The sequence below is a fragment of the Drosophila santomea genome, chromosome 3R, assembly GCF_016746245.2.
Source record: "Drosophila santomea strain STO CAGO 1482 chromosome 3R, Prin_Dsan_1.1, whole genome shotgun sequence".
Lineage (NCBI taxonomy): Eukaryota > Metazoa > Arthropoda > Insecta > Diptera > Drosophilidae > Drosophila > Drosophila santomea.
This window is the reverse complement of record NC_053019.2, coordinates 7218717-7237983: the sequence shown is the minus strand read 5'-3', so window position 1 is coordinate 7237983 and position 19267 is coordinate 7218717. Positions and strand designations below refer to the sequence as shown.

Below are 19267 nucleotides of genomic sequence, written 5' to 3'. Positions count from 1 at the left end.
TGCGTCTATGTCTCTGGAGTCTGTATGCTTAGTCTCAACTTTCTAGCTATTCCTGAGATCTCGACGTTCATACGGACGGACGGACGGACAGACGGACATGGCTAGATCGACTCGGCTATTGATCCTGATCAAGAATATATATACTTTATATGGTCGGAAACGCTTTCCTGTGCTTGTTACATACTTTTCAACGAATCTAGTATACCCTTTTACTGTACGAGCAACGGGTATAATTATCTAGAACATTTATCAAATTTATGTCATTCAAGATCCTGACGGATTGTTTATAAATGTGAGTGCCACAGTAGGCACTGTCTACTGCTGATCGCATTTTTGTGCTGTCAGAACTATTTAAGCCGTCAGCTTTCACCCGATTCCAAATAAACCGGAAGCGTAAATAAACATTTGGGTCTAGTATTCGGAGAAGCGAGCCGATAACTTCTGCGTTGCTGAGTCAATTCGAAGTGGCCTCCCTTCGGAAATTGCTAACTGACCAGAACAGCTGAATCAATCGCCAGCTGGATGATTAGTGGTTCTGGTAGTCAGACGCTCTCAAACCGATTTTATTTGCCGGCCGATAGCCCCACAATGCAGAACAAACGGAGGCTTCTGCGGGAGTATAGATCCTATGATGACCTTAGTGAGCACTACCGCATGTTCGGGTCCCAGTCCCTGGATTCTCTGCAGGATCGCGTGGACATGAATCCCAGTGGCAGCGATGGGTTATCCACGGACGGACTCGACTTCTGTTCGCAGTCCCACTCAGGATTGCTGAGGGAGCACAACTTCAAGATTAAGTCGTACTACTACAACGTGGGAAGCTGCGTACACTGCCGGAAAAGGTGAGTTGCATTTTTGTATTACACTCAAGGGGCACTACATGTTGCTAAACGTGGAAGGAACGTACATCTGAGAGGACTTTGATCAGAACTAGCCCACGTTTCTTGGGAATTATACTCACATGAAAAGCTGAATAATCACAGCTACCCTCTCAAGCCAACGTTTCCCTCCCTAATCTCCCCAAGCGTGTTCCTGGTCTTCTTCCAGAATCCGCTTCGCCATGGCCAGCCTGCGGTGTCGGGCGTGTCCGCTTCGGTGCCACATCACTTGCTGCCGCCAGCTGACAGTGAACTGCATCCCCCAGCCCCAAATGACCACGAAGCGAGGAGGTCTCAGCGACTATGCGCCTCGGGTGGCGCCCATGGTGCCGGCCCTAATTGTCCATTGTGTAACGGAGATCGAGGCTCGGGGATTGCAGCAGGAGGGGCTCTACCGTGTCTCCTCGACCCGGGAGAAATGCAAGCGGCTGTGTCGCAAGCTGCTGCGTGGCAGGTGCACGCCACATTTGGGCAATAAAGACACCCACACATTGTGCTGTTGTGTGAAGGACTTCCTTCGTCAGTTGGTTCACCCCCTGATTCCCATTTACCATCGAAGGGATTTCGAGGAGGCCGCGCGGCATGACGATCCTCTGGCTGCGGAAATGGCGGTATATCTAGCGGTTCTGGAACTACATCAGGCTCACAGGGATACGTTGGCCTATCTAATGCTCCACTGGCAGAGAGTTGCAGAAAGTCCTGACGTCCGTATGTCGGTCAACAATCTAGCCGTGATCTTCGCTCCAACTCTGTTCGGGGATCTGGATCTGACCCTCGAAAATGTGGTCATTTGGCAGCGGGTGCTGAAGATGCTGCTCCTCTTGCCCGCCGGATTTTGGACTCAGTTCTTGGAGGTTCACCCCCTTCCCACTTCATTGGGCAGCACCTATGATTTTGAGGACCGGTACAATCAGCGCCAATGGGACGGCTCGTCCAATCTGGGATGGTCTTCGGTGAAGACCTACTTTAGATCAATGGTAAGCCCTTTGTTTTCACTTTTTATTTTCATCCAAAGATATTTATATCTTTAAACCAAACTCAATACAAACGCCTTTAAGTGGAATTATTGTTTCAGGTTAACCTTAGCAGTACTAACCTATAGTGAAATTTGAAGTACTTGGGACATCGAGATTGGGTGAAGTCAACATTTTGAATGTTCATGTTTTTTTTATTTTATATTAGCGGCTTATTCACTACAATAATAAAATTAATAAAAATTGGATCTCTAAAATGTTATGTGTATGTTTTGTTGAATTAAACGCGGCTAATAAACACTAATTATTGCATACGAGCCACTTGAACTCACGTACAATCCTTGGCTTATTAAATCACCATAAGCCACTCTAATAAAATCTGCCTTACTTTCAATATTTAATTTGAAATTTGGATGATGAAATAAAAAGACGAGCGAAAATCTTATTCGCACCACATAAATAATCTAGCATAGCCCAGAGCGACGTTATCGTAAAACTATATATTTCGAGTATTGAAACATTAATAAACATTTTTAATTGAATTTGCAATTTTTTTCGGCGAACGTTGATTAATTCCCTACCGCTGAAAACATGTAAAAAATTAATAATTTCCATTTCCCATATTTATGTTTCTTTGAAGCGTAAACCAGAGCACAAAGTAAAATATTTCGCCGCGAACACATATAAATAAGTTAAAGCGCCAAGAAAAAAGTTAGCATTTTAAAAACAATTTGGAGAGTGCCGTGCAAAAAAGTGCGGCCATTAAATGCAAAAAACAAGCAAAGCAAAACAAAACTCGAATGCACTGAACGAGTGCATAAATAGACTCACTCCCAATATCAGTCGATCGGATCCCAGGCCAATATATGGCAATACTCGTACATGGACATGGTTCAAATAATGTATAATACAATCAAAAACAAACACAAACACAGAGCGAGACAGCATGTGTGTGAAGAGCATTCGCAGTGCGCTTCTGTTGCTAACCGCCAGGAATGGCAAATGGGCTGGCTGGCAATTGTTGCAGTGCACTGCAGTGGTCGCCCGTTAACGTTAACCAAATGCTAATGCCAAAGGCCACAAACAAAGCGCAGGCACGCACACCAGTGCGCTTTTAGGGGCAGTTCGCACCAATACCGTGTCAGAAAAATGCTGCGAAAAAGGCGAAAAAATGCAAAATTAAATAGGCAAAACAAAAATAAAAATAGTTTACATAATTCATGTATTATATCGGATCACATTTTAATGCCCGCCGCATGTGTGCGTGTACGGAAAACATTGCCTACTTGGGGGTGCGAGTGAAAATTGTTTAACAAATGGCATGACTGCAATGTATGTGAGTGTGCGCGGCGTGTTTGTGTGCGCCTGCATAATTCGCGTGCAGTTTTTGCTTTTTTAAGACTTTTTAGCCTATTTTTATTGTTAATTAAATGAGGGGAATAACAGACACAGTCCACCGATGCATCGCGATGTGGAGCATGCAAGTGTGCGTGTGGGCATACATTCGCGAGTATGTGTGTGGGCGTGTGTTTATTTTGATGTGCGCAACAATTTTGTGCAATTTTTCTATTTTTGTCGGCAGTTTTTCACCCGCTCGGGCATTTTCCGCTTGTTGTTCGCATGTAATTTACTAATTGATAGTGTGAGCTTGCCCCATACCGCCATGCCGCCATGCCACCAAACCGACACGCCCCCGCCCCCCTCTGCAGCCACTGACCACTTGTGTAATTGTGTTAGTGCCTGCCACACATGAGCTCACACAAAGTTTAAAGCGCAGCAAGGAATAATGGAAAAAAGTAAATGCAAATGTCAAACAAAACTAAAAAAAATGGCGGTTAAAAATAGTAGACGCGTATTATGCGTGGCGGGGTGCGGAGAGAAAAACTAAAAACCAGAATCTCTCACCAATACTAGCACAGCGTGTTACTAATAAGATAGGGTAAAAATCGCATCGCATTTTTGTGTTTTTTTCAGTTAATTCTGCACTTTTTTGCCCCTTTGCTAGGCGTGTTCTATAATTTTATGTAAGCTTTGTGTTGGTCTACCCAAACAAGTGGGCGCGGCATGTGTCCATAAAAAGTTCCCTTTTTCCGTATTCTTCTCGCCGTTTTTTGTGGATAAGACAAATATTTTTGTTGAAGGTAAAAAACTTTAAAAAATACACGTTCGTGATTAATTTTGTTTTTAAAGGATTTCAATTACAATAAGGACTTTCCTTGGGAAAACAAATATTTGCGTTGAGTTTGGAATGTTTTTGTGGAGTGCTTTAAAAAGCTTAAAAATATGCAGAGAATGCTGCGGCAAATTATTAAATGCAGAATGCATCTTTGCTTGCTGGACTAAAAACGGTGAGGTCCTTAAAGCGTTTTTATTTTAGGTTCTTCTCTTTTAATATTTAACCATGTTCATCAAAAAGTCTGTATTCAATCAAGGCTCTTAGTTACTTATTTTAAACATTATTTTAAAATAATGTGTGCTTTTCATTTGTCCTGTGCAAAAAAAGAACCGAATAAACCTCCTGACATGCGCCCCGAAATGGTGAACATAATTTTTGGTCAGCTGAAAAAACGGGTTGGAAAGAGCAATACCGTACCCCCCCGCCACCCGAACCATCGGAAAACGATGCATGGGAAGAGGAAGAGCAGAGCACACTAACATGATAGGCTGGACGAAACTTCCACACACTCACACACACACAGGGAAATGTGGCCAGTTCCAGCTTAAAAGGTACAAAAAAACCGGAAAGGGGAGCTGCTGCAGGACTTTTTCCATACGTACATATGAAAGTGCCAAGTGTAGTAATTCCAATTGAAGCTGGACTGGGCAACAACAAGCCGACTGCCAAAGTCCTGCAGCACGAGCAGGATCGTCGAGGAAAAACAAAAAATGCGAAGTGTGGGTAATTAAAAAAGTAGCAGCAGCCGCTTTTGAGCGTAGAAACGCACTAATTTCCAGTAGTGCAGCTCACACACACATGCAGACCCGAGCAGGGAGTACATGAATGTGCCAAAAAGAAGTACAAAATTGACACACTCACTCGCAGAAGGACGAAGTGCACACACACTAGCGCACGCATGCAGAGGAACACGAAAAAACGGAGAGCGTAGCATACTTTTAGGCATGCTGCTATTTCACTTTGTCCCGCACAAATGAACACCTCCGCACTATGGGAAATTTGACCACTTTTTCTGGCCTAAATTAATAACTCCAGAACGGGGAGAGATATTCAATTGGTGTTTTTTGTATGGGGTTACACTAGTCCATATCTTTTATGATACCAAAAATTGTGGGCGTGGCACCGCCCTTTCTATTTTTTATAATTTATAACTCCAGAACGAATAAAGATATTTAATTTTTTTTTTTTGCATTAATTTGCACTAGACCATATCTAAACTTACCCCAAAAACTGGGGGCGTGGCACAGTCCCTTATATTTATATTATTAATTTTCGTAAAGGCTTTCTCTCATTTTGTATGCTTTTTCTAATCTCAGCCAAAACAACTGATTTCGTGATAGAGTTTATATTCTTAATTATTTTACAGAAGTTAACAACAATAGTACTAATAAAAATAACGAAACAATTCAGCAACCGCCTTGTTTAACTCCCGTTTAGCATGAGATTACTCTGAATTTGGAAAAGTAGGGTTAAGTCTAAAATCTATAAATTCTCCCAGAATCGGTAAAAGTGGCTTTTAAAATTACAATAATCTGAACAAGAACTAAATAAGCTACAACATGAGGTATATTTCATTGATGCAATTTGCTGCAATCACTTTAAATCTCTATTCAAAGTTAGGCATTATAAAAAAAAATACTTTTGTAAAGCAACTAAGATTTTTACTAAATTACTGGGACAACACTGGTTTTTTTTTCTATTGAATGTTGCAAACGCCTTATAGAAGGCCCACTGATTAAAATACTTTTTACAGAATGGAAATTAACGTTTTGGTTCCAAAGATATTAGAACTTTTGTAACGAAAGAAAAACTTAATGTTGCAGATTGTTGTTTTGTGTACGCGCAACAGCTGTTTTAAACAGCTGATTTCTTTGTTGTGGCGCCATCTATTAAAATTTCTGGTATGCAGCACTAAAGATTGGTCAATTATGAATGCGTACACTAAATATTATTGTAATATTCCGACTTTCAGAAAATGGGTTTTGGCCAGAAAAATGGGTCAAATTTCCCATAGTGCGTCCATGTCGGCCCTCTGGCACCCCTCTGGCACCCCTCTGCCGCCCCTTTGGCACCCCCACCAACAACAACCCTATCTACTCCCCTTAATCACCCCTTTCAGAGGGTGTGTGTGTGTGGCATCGCTCATCAGCGCTGCAAATGTTGTTAGCCTCGCACCGCAAATTGTGGGCATTGTGGGTGTGGCATATCAGCCGGACACATCATTCGTCCGAAAATGTTCGCTGTCAGCACTGCTGTTCTTCGAGAACAAAACAAAACCCGCGAAAATAGTTCACCTAACATAGCTGCTGCAAGGGAAATCTATTTTGGGAGATTCTCAGGTGACTCTTTGGCAATGCTTAAACTGAATTTTCTGTAATATTCAAGAGGTCGAAGTGAATTGAAAGTGAGCCCAGACAAGATACGCCATCATAACTTAGGCCACCGGTATGGAATCTCACGCATATCGGTGACCCACAAGGATTCTTGGCAACAGCTCTCCTCTTACAGCTGGCACCTTCTGGCCACAAATAACCGTTAAAAAACAATAAGCTCAATTAGCAGCAATCAACGCAGGCCGTGGACGCTGCACAATTGACATTTTACGGGCAAGTGCAGCTGTTGGCTCAGGGGTTTTGGCCTGGCTTTTAGCCACGGCTTGAGTGTCAATACAAGTGCATGGGGAGCCGCGAAAAAATGTGAGAAAACGAGGCAACATGATACGAGCACTGGCTGACTGCACTGAAAAACAGATTTCGAAAGTTTGGACCCAGATTCACCGATTCAAATGTATACTATTCTTCCCCTTGCCTAACAATTTATTTCATCGTGGATGCCACAGACCCTTTAAAAAATGGTTTTTAGCTGCCAAAAGTTTTTACATATTATTAAAGGCTTCTGGAAGTAAGCAGTATTACATTTTGAATACAAATTACAGAGACGAATTTTTTTCCTGTTCAAGTCCAAGTTTGTTCTAAGCTCAAGAAATAGTTGGGTTTAAAAATATAAAACATATTAATTTGAGAAGTAATTACTTTCTTGATGGCATTTAAGAATGTTCATCTCTTTTATAAAAAATCTTGACAAATATGCATGTGAGTAAGAGAGGGTTTTCCCTCAGTGCCATTGAAATTCGAATCTTTTGTCGAGCTTAATCAAGTGGAAAATTGTAAACAAAAGCCGATGCCTTGCCGGGCTCTGTCAGAGCTTCGAATCCGATTGGACACGATCCCCCTCGGTCACCCAATCTTACGGTCAACTGGTTCCTGCAGCGCCGTCGGCTCCGGCATAATTTAACAGTGACCACCCTTAGCCTTGAGTTCCATTGCCAGCAGCAGGCATACATATATCGAGGTATGAAAATCGAAACGGGAGCGGATGCACTCACCTGGGGGCACATTTTGCACTGATACTTTCGCCCACTCCCTCCGCCGGTGGCATGTCCACCCGCCACGGAGGAGACTCCGCCGGGTCCACCCATTTTGCTGGCATTGATCGGCTGGGGCACCACCAGCAAAGCGGCCGCCGAAGCAGCTGCCACCGCCTGGTTGTGATGGTGGGCGGCGGCGACGGCGTGGTGGGAACTGGCGCCGAGGCTGGAATTGCCACCAACAGAGGCGCCACCGCCTCCTCCGCCAACTCCGTTGGATGCACCTAGACCCAGGCCACCTGCAATAAGAAGAAATGGAAGTCGGTCAGGTACAGGATGCCAAAACACATTTGAATGGAAATATAGAAACCGAAAACACTTTTAAGCTATTTTTATTTTTAATGACCAACTATCACCAAAGTGTCCGGAATCGATGTTCGTTTCTGTAATCAGTTTCCAAGTGCCCGTAAGTCATCACCTCACCCATCCACCCATCAACTCACCTTGTCCGGTAACCGCGTGATGCTCCAGACGATTGTCATCCAGAAAGTGACCTGCAAAAGCAATTGAGTTGTTGCATTTAGTTGTTATATGTCAGCGCAGTGGCGCCACGGCTTGGGGCAGCATTGGCGCTGCCCCACGGTTGTCCATCAAGTTCTGGTTCGGTCGCTGCTCGTTTGGCGTCCGTTGAAGTTGCCGCCGCTGACGTTCACTCACGTTGGCCATGTCGCCACCTGACCACCTGAGCAACCCGAGCAACCCGAGCAACCCAGCTCCTGGCTGCCTGATCTTTTTTCTAATTAAACTGAGACATTAGTTGGCCGTGCTGATTGCCACTGGGAAATCGCCCGAGGAGTTATGTGAAAATAGTTTCGCATTTGCCCGCGCTTTAGAATTTTTTCCCCGGCCCATTTGCGTGCAAAAATTGTGTGAATCCGTTAATGAGTTTGTCTGCCCTGCTGGAAGGCTTGGCGGACGTAAAGGGTAGCCCAGGATTTCGGGGTAATCATATAATTATGAACCATAAGCACAATAAGCGCTGGGGAAATTCCTCTGTAATCCGGCTTAGACAAACGAACTGAACCGAACCGAACCCAAGCCAACCAAACCGAATAGCTCGGTTTCTGAGCGCCCCGCTGCTATGTCAAAAACATTTCTCTAATAAAGCATTTGCAGATAATTGCTGGGCCCCGTCCACCGCCACTTCTGTGTTAATTACACGAGAGCTGGCCACTGGCGCCAGCCGGAAAGTTCAGCTAATGAACAGTGGCCTGAAAGCTAAAGCTCCTCAGCGGCATTTCAAATGGACGACCGGCAATATGAGCCGGGTGCACCAGTAAAAGTTGCCTTATTGTTAATTTGTACAAGCAGTGTATCCGATCCGAGTACATCTACATCGAAGCTAACAATGTGGACGATCGCTATCGCAACAAAGGCAACAGCAACAGCAAAAGCAACAGCAACCGTAGCAGCAACAACGACCTTATTGGCCAATTGCCTAGCGTTGACATTATCGCTCGGCGATCATTGCCGCCAACGTCAACGCCAACAAGCTCTGGGGGTCCAGATGCAGGCTTACCTTTACCTGGCCGACTAAGCCATCCGGAGGGAAGTTGCTGCTGCAACAGTGCCTCCAAGCGGGAGCGTGTTGCTGTCAATGTTGCTTGTTGCAATGTTGGTAGTTGCAAGCTGGCTGTTGAAGCAGCAGCAACAATCCGCTACCAGCAAGCCAGGCTAAAATGTTGTTAGCATTTTAGGAATTTATGTAAACATCTTGTAAGTATTCTGCGACTGTTGTTGCTGTTGCGGCTGCTAAAGGTCAGTTTTCAGCTCATTTCGCTGCACTGAGAAAAATGTGAGCTAGCTATATAGTCCAAATATGATCGTTTCTACTTGTTATAAAATATATAACTAAAAAAAAGTAATATGAAGTAATGTAAAATATATGTCAACTTTGTATCTCATTGGACATCTCAGATCTAATTATTTCATTTATTTATTATTTCAGCTAGTAAGGACCTGGCATGAAGGTTATTAAATTCAAAATGGGAAATGGGAAATTTCCTTTCTGTGCGATACTCCGTGGGAGTATGGGAACGGAGCGGATTGTCTTAGCGGCTTTTGTTCGGCGGCCCGCACGCGTTTTCCAATTTAGCGTTTGCATTCTTCGCCGAGTGAATTTAGATCGGTATCTGGGAGATCTGCGGTTCGCGCGCCTCGATCTGAATCTTGGAAATTCGTGATTATCGGTCGGCCTGTTTTTGTGAGCAATTAATTAACAAGAGCATTGTTGTCAGTCAGGCTCGGTACTGGGTAGATCAAGTGATCCGGTGGCTTCTTGGGATAGGTCTACTGGTGACTCACCTTTCTGCAGATTGTTGTGGTGGTGGTCGTTCATTTTGGCCTAAAAGGGAAAGGAGAACACGTATTGACATTTAGTTAATGCGTCACTAGGCGGTCCCATGCGCTTTTGGCGGCTTGGAAAAGCCAAAAGCAATTCAGTTAATTCGATTTGCAATTGCCGGCTCTAATCTGGCCAATCCACGGTAATTGCTTGTTTTCTAATGTCAATTCATAATTATTCCACACGCATTTAATTAACCCCATCAACTTAACATTATTATCAAATATTCATTTGCAAATGTGCCAGAGTGACCTCGCATCAAAGGGCCATAAAACAATTTGGAGCGCTGTCAAAATATTTATTCATTACACAAAATTTTCTAATGACTCTCAAATCGGCAAATCGCATTACAATGTCCGGCGAAAAGCGAATGCAGTTATCACAGTGTCGCGAATAATCACGAATAACAAATGTTTTCGCCAGCTGTCAGGGCGATTCAAAGCTAAACAAGCGATAAATGTTAAATGAATTGAAAAGCAAATCGAATGCGTGACAAAACCAACAGTCCAGACACATCAGCTCCACTGACAGCAAATATAAATAAAAATTCTAACCGCCAGCGAGAGTGATAGATGGAAACAGAAACGAAAAAAATGTGGAGCGCGGAAAATAGGGAAAAGAGTTGTCTAAAAAATGCCACCGCTTTCGATTGCATGTAAATTCCAAATGTGGGTTAAAATCCTTCAGCCAGACATGACCTAGGACGAACTGGCCTCCGTCGTCATCGATGCGATGCCAAAACAAAAAAGTGCAAATCGAATAAAATAAACATGGCCCGCCGCCGGCTGTGTCAAAAAATAAATGCCAGCCGGCTTTTTTCTAAACTATTTCCATATGCTTAGGTCGGGCGGGGAAGCCCCGAATGCAACAAGAAAATATAAATACAAATATTGCAGCGGCAAAACAAAAGCAAAATCTAGTCTGGCTTTGGCCAGACACAGTGGGCAATGAAAGTAAATAAGCGTGATGGGTGGTTAGATGGGTGGCTAGATGGGTGGCTAGATGGGAGGTTGGATAAATGGATGGATGCCTGGGATGTTGGGAGGTGCAGGAAGCGGAGAGCAAAACAAATCCAAAACGTTGGCGGCACGCGAGTTTAGAATTTGTTTTTGTTTCGCCCCTACCAACGGGCGGGCCATAAAGTTATGCCAGTATGTTTTAGCACCGTTCGGATACGGATGCGGATACGTATCTATAGATAAACTGCCATTGCCAAAGCGAGGAGCGTTGGCATTTAGCGGCTCACTTACCTCGTACTCCTGCTTCAGGGACATCGGGTGATGCTCGCTGGCATGCTGATGACTGCGCGGCGTTGGCGGCCAAAGATTGTAATCGCCTATGTCTTTGGCATGCTGTGGTTATTTGTTGGTTTAGCGGTCCGTTTTGTTGGTCGATTACCCGATTACCCGGCCCACAGCACATGGAATAAAAAATGTATGTCACATATTAGTGGGATTCATTTTACTTTCTAAGCCGACTCTGAGTATTAAGGATGGCATAATTGAACGCCCTATGGAAAAGTGGATTTTCATAGTTATTACTAATTATTTTGTAAAATGTAAGTCATTCATTAACTTCGGTAAGTACAATATGGTAATTATTATGATTTTCATGAGTTCATTTTGACTTCGCTGGCCGTGGTAATCAAATTGCATAAGATCTTGGTTTGTTCGGTGCTAAATGCGATCCAATATAAACTGCGTTTAACCAATTTTAATTCAAATTAATAAAAATATTAAAATATTTTTAAGAAACGCTTTCTCAAACACCTTAAATGTTAGGCCAATTAGTTAGTTAGGCCAACTAACAATGGGTTGCTGAGCTTTTTATTACAACTCATTTAACTAACCTCGTCTTCCTACCGACCATTTAAAACCATAGGTAAGTCCGGTTTCCCTTCCCTTATTAACCCTATAATGTCCAGATCCTGTTGCGTAAAAAGCAAAACTGGGACTCGACGTATGCAGAATATTTTGCCTTGGTGCATAAATAGTTTGCTTTAGGACATGAGATGATTTCCTGAAATAATTAATCGATCGGATAACTGTTTGTGTGACCTGAAATTCAAATCCACTTTACACTTGCTACAACATAAACATTCAGAGCGTGCCTAAATATAGTTTGCACTCTTGATCTATTGAAACAAGATCTCCGTTTCCGATGGGCTCAGCAAAAAAATGGTGGCAAAAAAGGGCCTGCATGAATTGGAAACCGCCAAGAAAAGTCGAACAAAAAGTGGTGGCCATCGGCTCGAAATACTAATGCAAATAAATGTGAGTGCCAATTGAAATAGAAAACCGCGCTGCACACAATCGAGGTGTCAAAGCGACGGCGGCGGCGACGGCGACGGCGATGGTGAATGTCGACGAGAGCGACAAAAGTGCGGCGGCTTTTGGTGTTGGCCCAACTCAAAAACGTGAAAACGCAAAAAATCGGAGCAAAACAAAGCAGGCCAAAACACAACTAAAAAAGTGTTGCATAGCGCAAGGGGAGTTGGCCACTGTGTGATAGGCCCACACATATGCGGGTGTGCGTGTGTGTGCGTAGGTGTGCGTGGGTGTGAACCGCTGAGCGTTAGCTTTGTTGCTCTAGTTGCCTCTCCTCGCGCTCTCTCTCTCTCTTGCTCTTGCTCTTGCTGGCTCTGCGGCTCCTTTTGGCCAACTCTGCACCGCCCCACTCCCTGCAGCCATGACTAGTTAGTAGGAGGGCTAAAAAGAACACAGGAGTGGCAAAAAAACGCGCAGAGACAGGCAGGCACACACGCACAGACGCAGCTGCTGATGTTGATGCTGATGAAGATGACCAGAGCCATGGACATGGCTGTGGACATGGACGGAAGTCCCCTCTAACAGCCCAGCACCAAATACCAGTCCAGCAGCAGCGGCAACTGCAGCGGCAGCGACAACAACAGCAACAGCCACAGGAAGGCGTCGCTTGGCCCACTCCCATTTTCCATTTTCGCCAAGTTCGGTTTGCAGTACGCAGCAAAACTGGACAGGATAAAAAAGGAAGACATTTGCGAAACGCAAAAAAATGGCACAGCGCAGCAGCAGCTTTCTCTTTCTCCTCTGCTGTCTCGCTCTGAAGCTTAAAAACAAAAAAAAAAAAAACACAAAAAAACGCAAAAACCAAAGAGTTTCTAAAGGAAAAAAATCAAAACAAATTTTTTAACCCCTTCGCCGGGCAGCTGGCAGCGACGTCGACGTCGGGTGGTGGTTGGGGGTGGGGCAGATTGGGTGGCTTAGCCGCCTCTATGCAGCGTTAAAAAGTGCAAAAAATTAGGCGGAAAACGTTAAAACATTTTTTCCCTTTGCAATTGCACGTTCTGACCATCCGACAGGACTCGCACCAGAAGGACCCCGAACCCAGTCTCCAAAGCGTGTTTTGCACAATGTAGCAACCTTTGCCAGGGGTTTTGGTCCTGCTTGGTCTGGTCAGACTCCCTCTCATCCTCGCAAGACGCTCCGCTCCATGCCCCTTCACCTTGGCTTTGCTGTTCCTGCTCCTGCTCCTGGTCCTGCTCCTTCTCCTGATCCTGCCCCTGCCCCTCTGCCTTGTGCATTCCATTTTTATTTTATTTCCTTCCTCTTCACATCTTTTTAGTCATGTTGCCACTGTCTGCTTCTATTGATTTTTTTCGCATTTAGTCGCTAAAAAAAACTACATTTCTGCTTTTTTTCGTGTCCAAATGTTTGACCATCCGCACTTCTGTCTCATTTCTGCAATGCCCTTCGCAAAGGTTAAGACAGCTTTGCGATTCACCAAGGATATTGTTTGGCTTATAAACTTTTGGCTTTTATTTTTAAGTTAGTCAAAATTTGTTTTGAAATAATGAAAGATCTAGAATCTTGATCACATTACACCAAATCGGAGTGTATGTTTGGAACTACAAGAACAAGCCGCGTTCTTCAAGGGCATTTGAATCTTCGGCTTTTCATCAGTATCTTCACTTCTTGCCTAGTTTTTTGTCGCGAAGTGCAGCGGGAGCTCTGAGGTTAGAATATGTTGTCCCCGGTTCTTGTTGATTTTGTTGCTACACAAAAATTTTGTCCAACTTTGTTGCAATTACTTTAAAAAATTGAAGTTGCTTGCGGTTTTGGCGGTTCTGCTTTCCGTCCATTTCTCTTTTCGCGCACGGAAAGAGAACTCCGATCCCAATTCGACGTGCCGTGACTGGCCCCATTAGTCAGTTTTAGCCTCGGATACAAAATCGGACTGAAATCAAATCGTGGTTGGCGCCAAAGGAGTAAGGGTGAGCAGTGCGAACGGGTTGTTTCACTTCGCTTTTCAATTTTCACTTTTTCGTTGACGGTTCTTTCCTCTAATTGAAGCGTACGTATTAATTGCAAAGCTTTGTTTTCCAACGCGCTGCGGTTGGTGGTTTCCTTAATGCGGCAGACGAGCTCGAATATGTTTTAAGGATACATAATTCATTCCCGACTAACTAATCTACTAGCATAGGGATGCTTTGGCGAAAATTAAGTGCAAAATTAATTAATGAGCTTCCTTACCAACTTGGCACCGCTTGTCTCGGCCAACTAATTTCGCTAATGCAAGTGACAACAGCAGCAAAAAATGCCGTGATTGTTGACGCAGCCAGTTGGCAAAGGGCACATGAATGGCGAAAAGGATGGGAGGGCATTGTTGAACTTTAAAAATTAATTAACTTCGAATATCCTTTAAGATCCATGCGGGTGTAGCAAAGTTTTAAATGGATTTCGCCAGGACTCGCTAACGAGTCCATTCAGCGGGGATTCCGAGCAGGGTGGGGTGGAGATCCAAGGTGAACCTTTCTGCCTGGACACGTCGTCGTCCTTGGAGACAATCACTCTCCATTCAAAACAATAATTTCGCTGCTCCTTGAAAAAACTGTTGGGAAACTCGCTGGAGCTCAATGAAAAGCAAGAGGAAAACAAAGAAAGACGGAGCAAAAAACGGGAGGGTGAAAAACAAGACCAACAAAACAACGTTTAACGCGTCGCGCAAAGAAAAACTTGTTTACATCTTAAAAAACGCACAAAAAAATGCAAAGAAAAAATTGTACGATTTTTTACACACCGTGGCACGCGAGCAGAGAGCAGAGAGTTTTGCTGGAAATTCGCAGAAGGAGCAGCGGCAAAAACAAAACTAAAAAGGTGAAAAGGTCGAAGGAAGGGGAAACTCAAAAGGATTTTTTTCAGCGTCGCGTCTGCTTTGAGAAATGGAAAGGGTTAGGGGTTCAGGAACAGACGTCGAAGGGGCTGAGTTGAGTTGGCCGAAAGAGTTGTTGGCCCGAAGTTTTGCCCAGTGAAAGTGCAGGAGAAAGGTGGTAGGATGTTACTCTCCACTCCTGCCCCGAAGAATAGCAGCAGATAAGCTGATGGAATCGAAGGGAGTTTTGGCAAATCACTGGAAATGGCCTGACCTGAAGCTGGACTCCAGGGCTAAGGTCGTTGTCTTTGGCACTTACTTAAGACCTTTTTTTTCGAAAAAAAAATACATTTTTTGGGAATATAAAACTGTAACACCCCAGCAAGTAAACTTAAAGTGCTGACGAAAATTAATAGAACTAGACTGCAATTAAGACTCCCATTTAATTTTTACAGGCAGCTATCACTCATTTAATTCACTTAGCCCAAGTTTGCTTGCATATTAATTATGGCGCAGCTTCATTGGTCTCTTGGAACCACGACTGCAATGTCAAGTGGAAAAGTTTTCCATGCTCTACTTTTCCTCCTTTCGCAGCTGCGTCCAACTTGCTTTATCACGGAAAAGTTGCTCCGTGACGAGAAAAACTGCAAGACAAACTTCAATGACAAGTCCAAAGTTTGTACACTGTCGCAAAGCCATCGGTTGGCTTGAATAGATTTAATTACCAAAAGGATTTCATTCCCTTATTCAAATTATTAAGTGTTTTGAAAATGAAAAATTGGTTCTTCCAGTTTTCATAGTAACGTTCTGATCTACCTATATTTTTGTTTACCTGAAAAGTATTATTTTGCAATATCAGAATAAACTATAGACTGTCAAACGAAAATCATGCCGAATTTATTTTAATTGACGCCATTGTAATTTTAACAAATTCTTCAAAGCAGATGGTTCAAATTATCGTCCAATTAAGTTAAGACCTGTGATAGTAATTCGTTATGAGCTTTCACTTTTGATTTTTTAGAGTGTGGCCGAAATTAACAAGTCAAACGCCCCTCGAATTTTGACCGCCCCCGTGAATCCAGTTCCGTATATACTCACGTCAACGTTTCCGTTCCACATGTAGTGCATGCCTACGGCGCCAGGATCGTGGTGCGTCTGGCCGGTCATGTGCTCGGCCATCACGGCGCTCATCCAGTGGACCAGGCCCTGGGTGGGATTCTGGCCCTGGACGCCGCCGATCGGCATGTTGGCAGCGGCGGCGGCGGCGGCAGCGGCGGCCACAGCAGCGGCCGTTGAATTCGAATTGGGGTTATGAGCCGGGTTTGGATCGGAGTCGGAGATGGAGATGGAGATGGAGTTGGAGGTGGGGTTCTGGCCAGAGTTACTCTCCTGACTTTTGCACGTGGCAGCGGCGACCGCGTCCGGCTCTGATGGTGGTGACTTTATGGAGCTGCCAAAGTTTGAACGCGTCTGTGATGCGGGTTGGGCTTGATTCAAATTAATTGCGGACACTGAAGTCGCTTGGGTGGCGCTCGTCTCGTTGGGCGGCGTGGGTGGTGTTGTTGGGTGGTTGTTGGTGTGGTTGTTGGTGTGGCCGTTGCTGCTATTACTGACAACCTCGTTGTTGTTGCCGGTGGACCACGAGTAGCCGCTGTTGTTGTGCGGCTTCTGCAATGAAAAATGGTTTGTTGCCAGTGTGAAAAGGGTTTCGTCAAACATTTAAAAATGTTGAGTTGGTTAATGCATTGAGCATGAAAAAAGAAATGGGTTTTTATTCGAATTTATACTGTATCGTATGAGTCGTACTGTGTTTTTTTTCAAAGTAGAATCTTCGTCTCTCTAAGCATTCCATATTCACAGACGAGTTAAGAATCGATCATAACAAACCAAATGGTTTTAATAATGTTAAGAAGATTAGAATTCCTTATCCTAACATCAAATACTCAATAATAATCAATAGTCGCAAATACTTACCTGCCCTATGAAATAATGATACTTTTAAGTTTAAATCTAAATTGCTCACTGAGTGACCATATCAAGTCGTTTATCTAGTACTGATAGAAACATTAAGTCTCATGCGACAATTATGTTCTAATTGTGGGGCAAGTACTCTTATTTAAGGGTTGCTTCATGCGCACATCAAGGAGAAGGGCGACACAGGAAAGCCTTGTTTTATTTGTACTTATCTGTATCCCAAAATAATCAAAATTAAACCCCCTTAAGTCCCATTTATGACCCCTCATTTACTTCCACACACATTCGCATACTAACATTCGGCGTTGGGTTCTCTGCGATGATGGGTTTCTGCTCCCCATGTCCGGCGGCTTCCTGCGCCCCGTTCTCCTGATCCTGCTCTTCGAGCTCCTTCTTCACGTGACCATTCTCCGGAACGCAAGCGGTCGCTGCAGCTGCCGTGGAAAACAGCAAGTGGCGACCTGAGGTGGGTGATAAGCTGGGGGCGGGACTGGGTGAGGGCGTGCCGGCGTAGAACTTGTGGTGCTGCTGTTGCTGTTGTTGCTGCAGAACGGCGGTGGCGAGCAGGCTCTTGTAGAATTCGGCGGGCAACAGGAAGGGCGAGGGGGTGGATGTACCGGGGGTGGGGGGTCCGAGGGCGCCCATGTATCCTCCACGCTTCAGCTGATCCTTCAGCATGTCCATGTCCGAATGGCTGTATTTTCCAATGAGTTCGTGCATGACAACCAACTTCGGTGGAGCCCAAATGTAGGCAGCGCTTTTTCCTCCCGCTCGACAATTTCACTTTCAAACGGGAAAGCCCACGCTTACAGCAATGTATCTAACTGAAGCACGGCTTGTTTGATTTTCCACGCACACAAGCATTTCACGTTGAAAAAGGGGGGACGAAAAAGCAAACAAAAAGTTTGCAACCAAATCTGATGTCTTTTTATTTGGGCTTAACTTTTATTTCATTTTAGATAGCGGGGGCGGAGTGCACTTCAGAAACTTTTTCCCCGCCTTTATTTTTTTAGGTGCACACTAAATTGAAACAAATAGAAATGATTTGCCACCAGAAACTTGCTAGCGACGACCTTGAAAAGTTTTGCTGGCTGGCAGTTTGCTATTTTTTGTATGCTTTTTTTGTTTTTATGGTTATGCTGGTGATGGACATCTGTAGCAATCCTTTTTACTTGCATGTGCTGACCAATTTGTTTTTTCGGTTTGATGTTTCGCTTATTGTTTAGTAAACACTTTGTCGGTTCTCGGCGCTCGTTGTCTCTGCGTTTTGATTTATTTGCTCAGCTGTGGGGTTTTGTTTACTTTTCATCTATGATTGTTTCATTTTGTGGCTGGCGCTTAGGTTTTTTTGATTGTTGCGATTTTCACTAGGTGAGTGAGTAGCGGAGTGTTAAGTTAGTCGTCCAGTGGCGAGTTTTTATTCGCCTTTTTCGTCATATTTGTTATGAATTCAATTTTCCAGCATTTTGTTGTTATTTAAGAGATTATTTTTTGGTTGATAATAAAATTCATTTATTTATTTAAAATACTAAGTAGATTATTTTATTTGTTTAAAGCGAAATATGAATATATTTTACTTGTATATTAAATGTAGTTTGCACTGGGTGATAGGAACTTTGCGTTACAATTTTATTTTACACTTTTCGGAGTTTACATGATTAATCCATATTTTTGCACTTTCGTTGAGGAACTTTATTCGTAAAATCCTTTATTTAACTTTGAGCTAACAAGCCTTATCCTTTGTAGCTTTTCTACATAAAAAGGAACTTCATTTAATGCCATCGTGGTGTTCAATTGCATTGTTTTGTTGGCACTGCTTTGAATTGGTATATGGGGCTTTAAGTTGCAGCTAACTGTGTACCGCATTTTCACTCATTTCGTGCTGATAAGAAAAGATTTGAGAATGAGTGCTTGCTGGTTGGTTGGTCTCCCGGGTGAGTTTGTGTGCGTTCCGGCTGTCCGGCAGTCCGCCTGTCCGGATGTCTTGTCCGTGAGTCCGTCTGCGTCTCCGTCCGTCAGCGAGCGTGGGATAACCTGCAACAACTGAGGAGCCCAACTGGAAGCCAAAGTGCAGCAGCTCAAGGCAAAAGAAAATGGCGAGCGCGCGCGAATGTTTTATACATACAAGTCTACACACATACACCCACAAACATGAAGGAATACGGTGTGCCAGTGTGTGCGTTAACTGAGACGCTTGTGTGTATTGTGACTGTGTTGTTGCTCCTCTCAACCTTCCTCCGCTGCAGTTTTTGTTATTTCTGCCCTTTTTTCATTTTATAATTCCCCCTCCTCGCTTCTTTTTTATATGCACAATGCCCGTTATAAAGACATACATTTGCAGTTTCAGCGCGCACTGCAGCATTT

General features: G+C 43.9%; 2 protein-coding genes across 3 annotated transcripts in view; one reads left to right on the top strand and one right to left on the bottom strand.

The window, feature by feature from the left end:
* The window catches only part of LOC120451922 (zinc finger protein rotund), a 37328-nt gene that overhangs the window by 12164 nt on the left and 5897 nt on the right, over nt 1–19267 (bottom strand). Inside the window, exons 1-6 of one of the 2 annotated variants that reach the window (XM_039635936.2) lie at nt 17201–18330; nt 16028–16597; nt 11050–11151; nt 9760–9799; nt 7899–7949; nt 7414–7694 (exon numbers count right to left, since the gene is read on the bottom strand). In XM_039635936.2, the coding sequence (XP_039491870.1) occupies nt 7414–7694; nt 7899–7949; nt 9760–9799; nt 11050–11151; nt 16028–16597; nt 17201–17623 (1467 nt within the window). In that variant the 5' untranslated portion in view covers nt 17624–18330. Of the gene's footprint in view, nt 1–7413; nt 7695–7898; nt 7950–9759; nt 9800–11049; nt 11152–16027; nt 16598–17200; nt 18331–19267 lie in introns of those variants that run through there. The other variant, XM_039635935.2, reaches the window with a different exon arrangement.
* Nucleotides 328–2100, top strand: LOC120451925 (GTPase-activating protein RacGAP84C). The gene is made up of 3 exons (XM_039635940.2): nt 328–842; nt 1048–1855; nt 1954–2100. The coding sequence occupies exons 1-3, from the start codon at nt 523–525 to the stop codon at nt 1978–1980; spliced, it is 1155 nt and encodes a 384-aa protein (XP_039491874.1). The 5' UTR covers nt 328–522; the 3' UTR covers nt 1981–2100.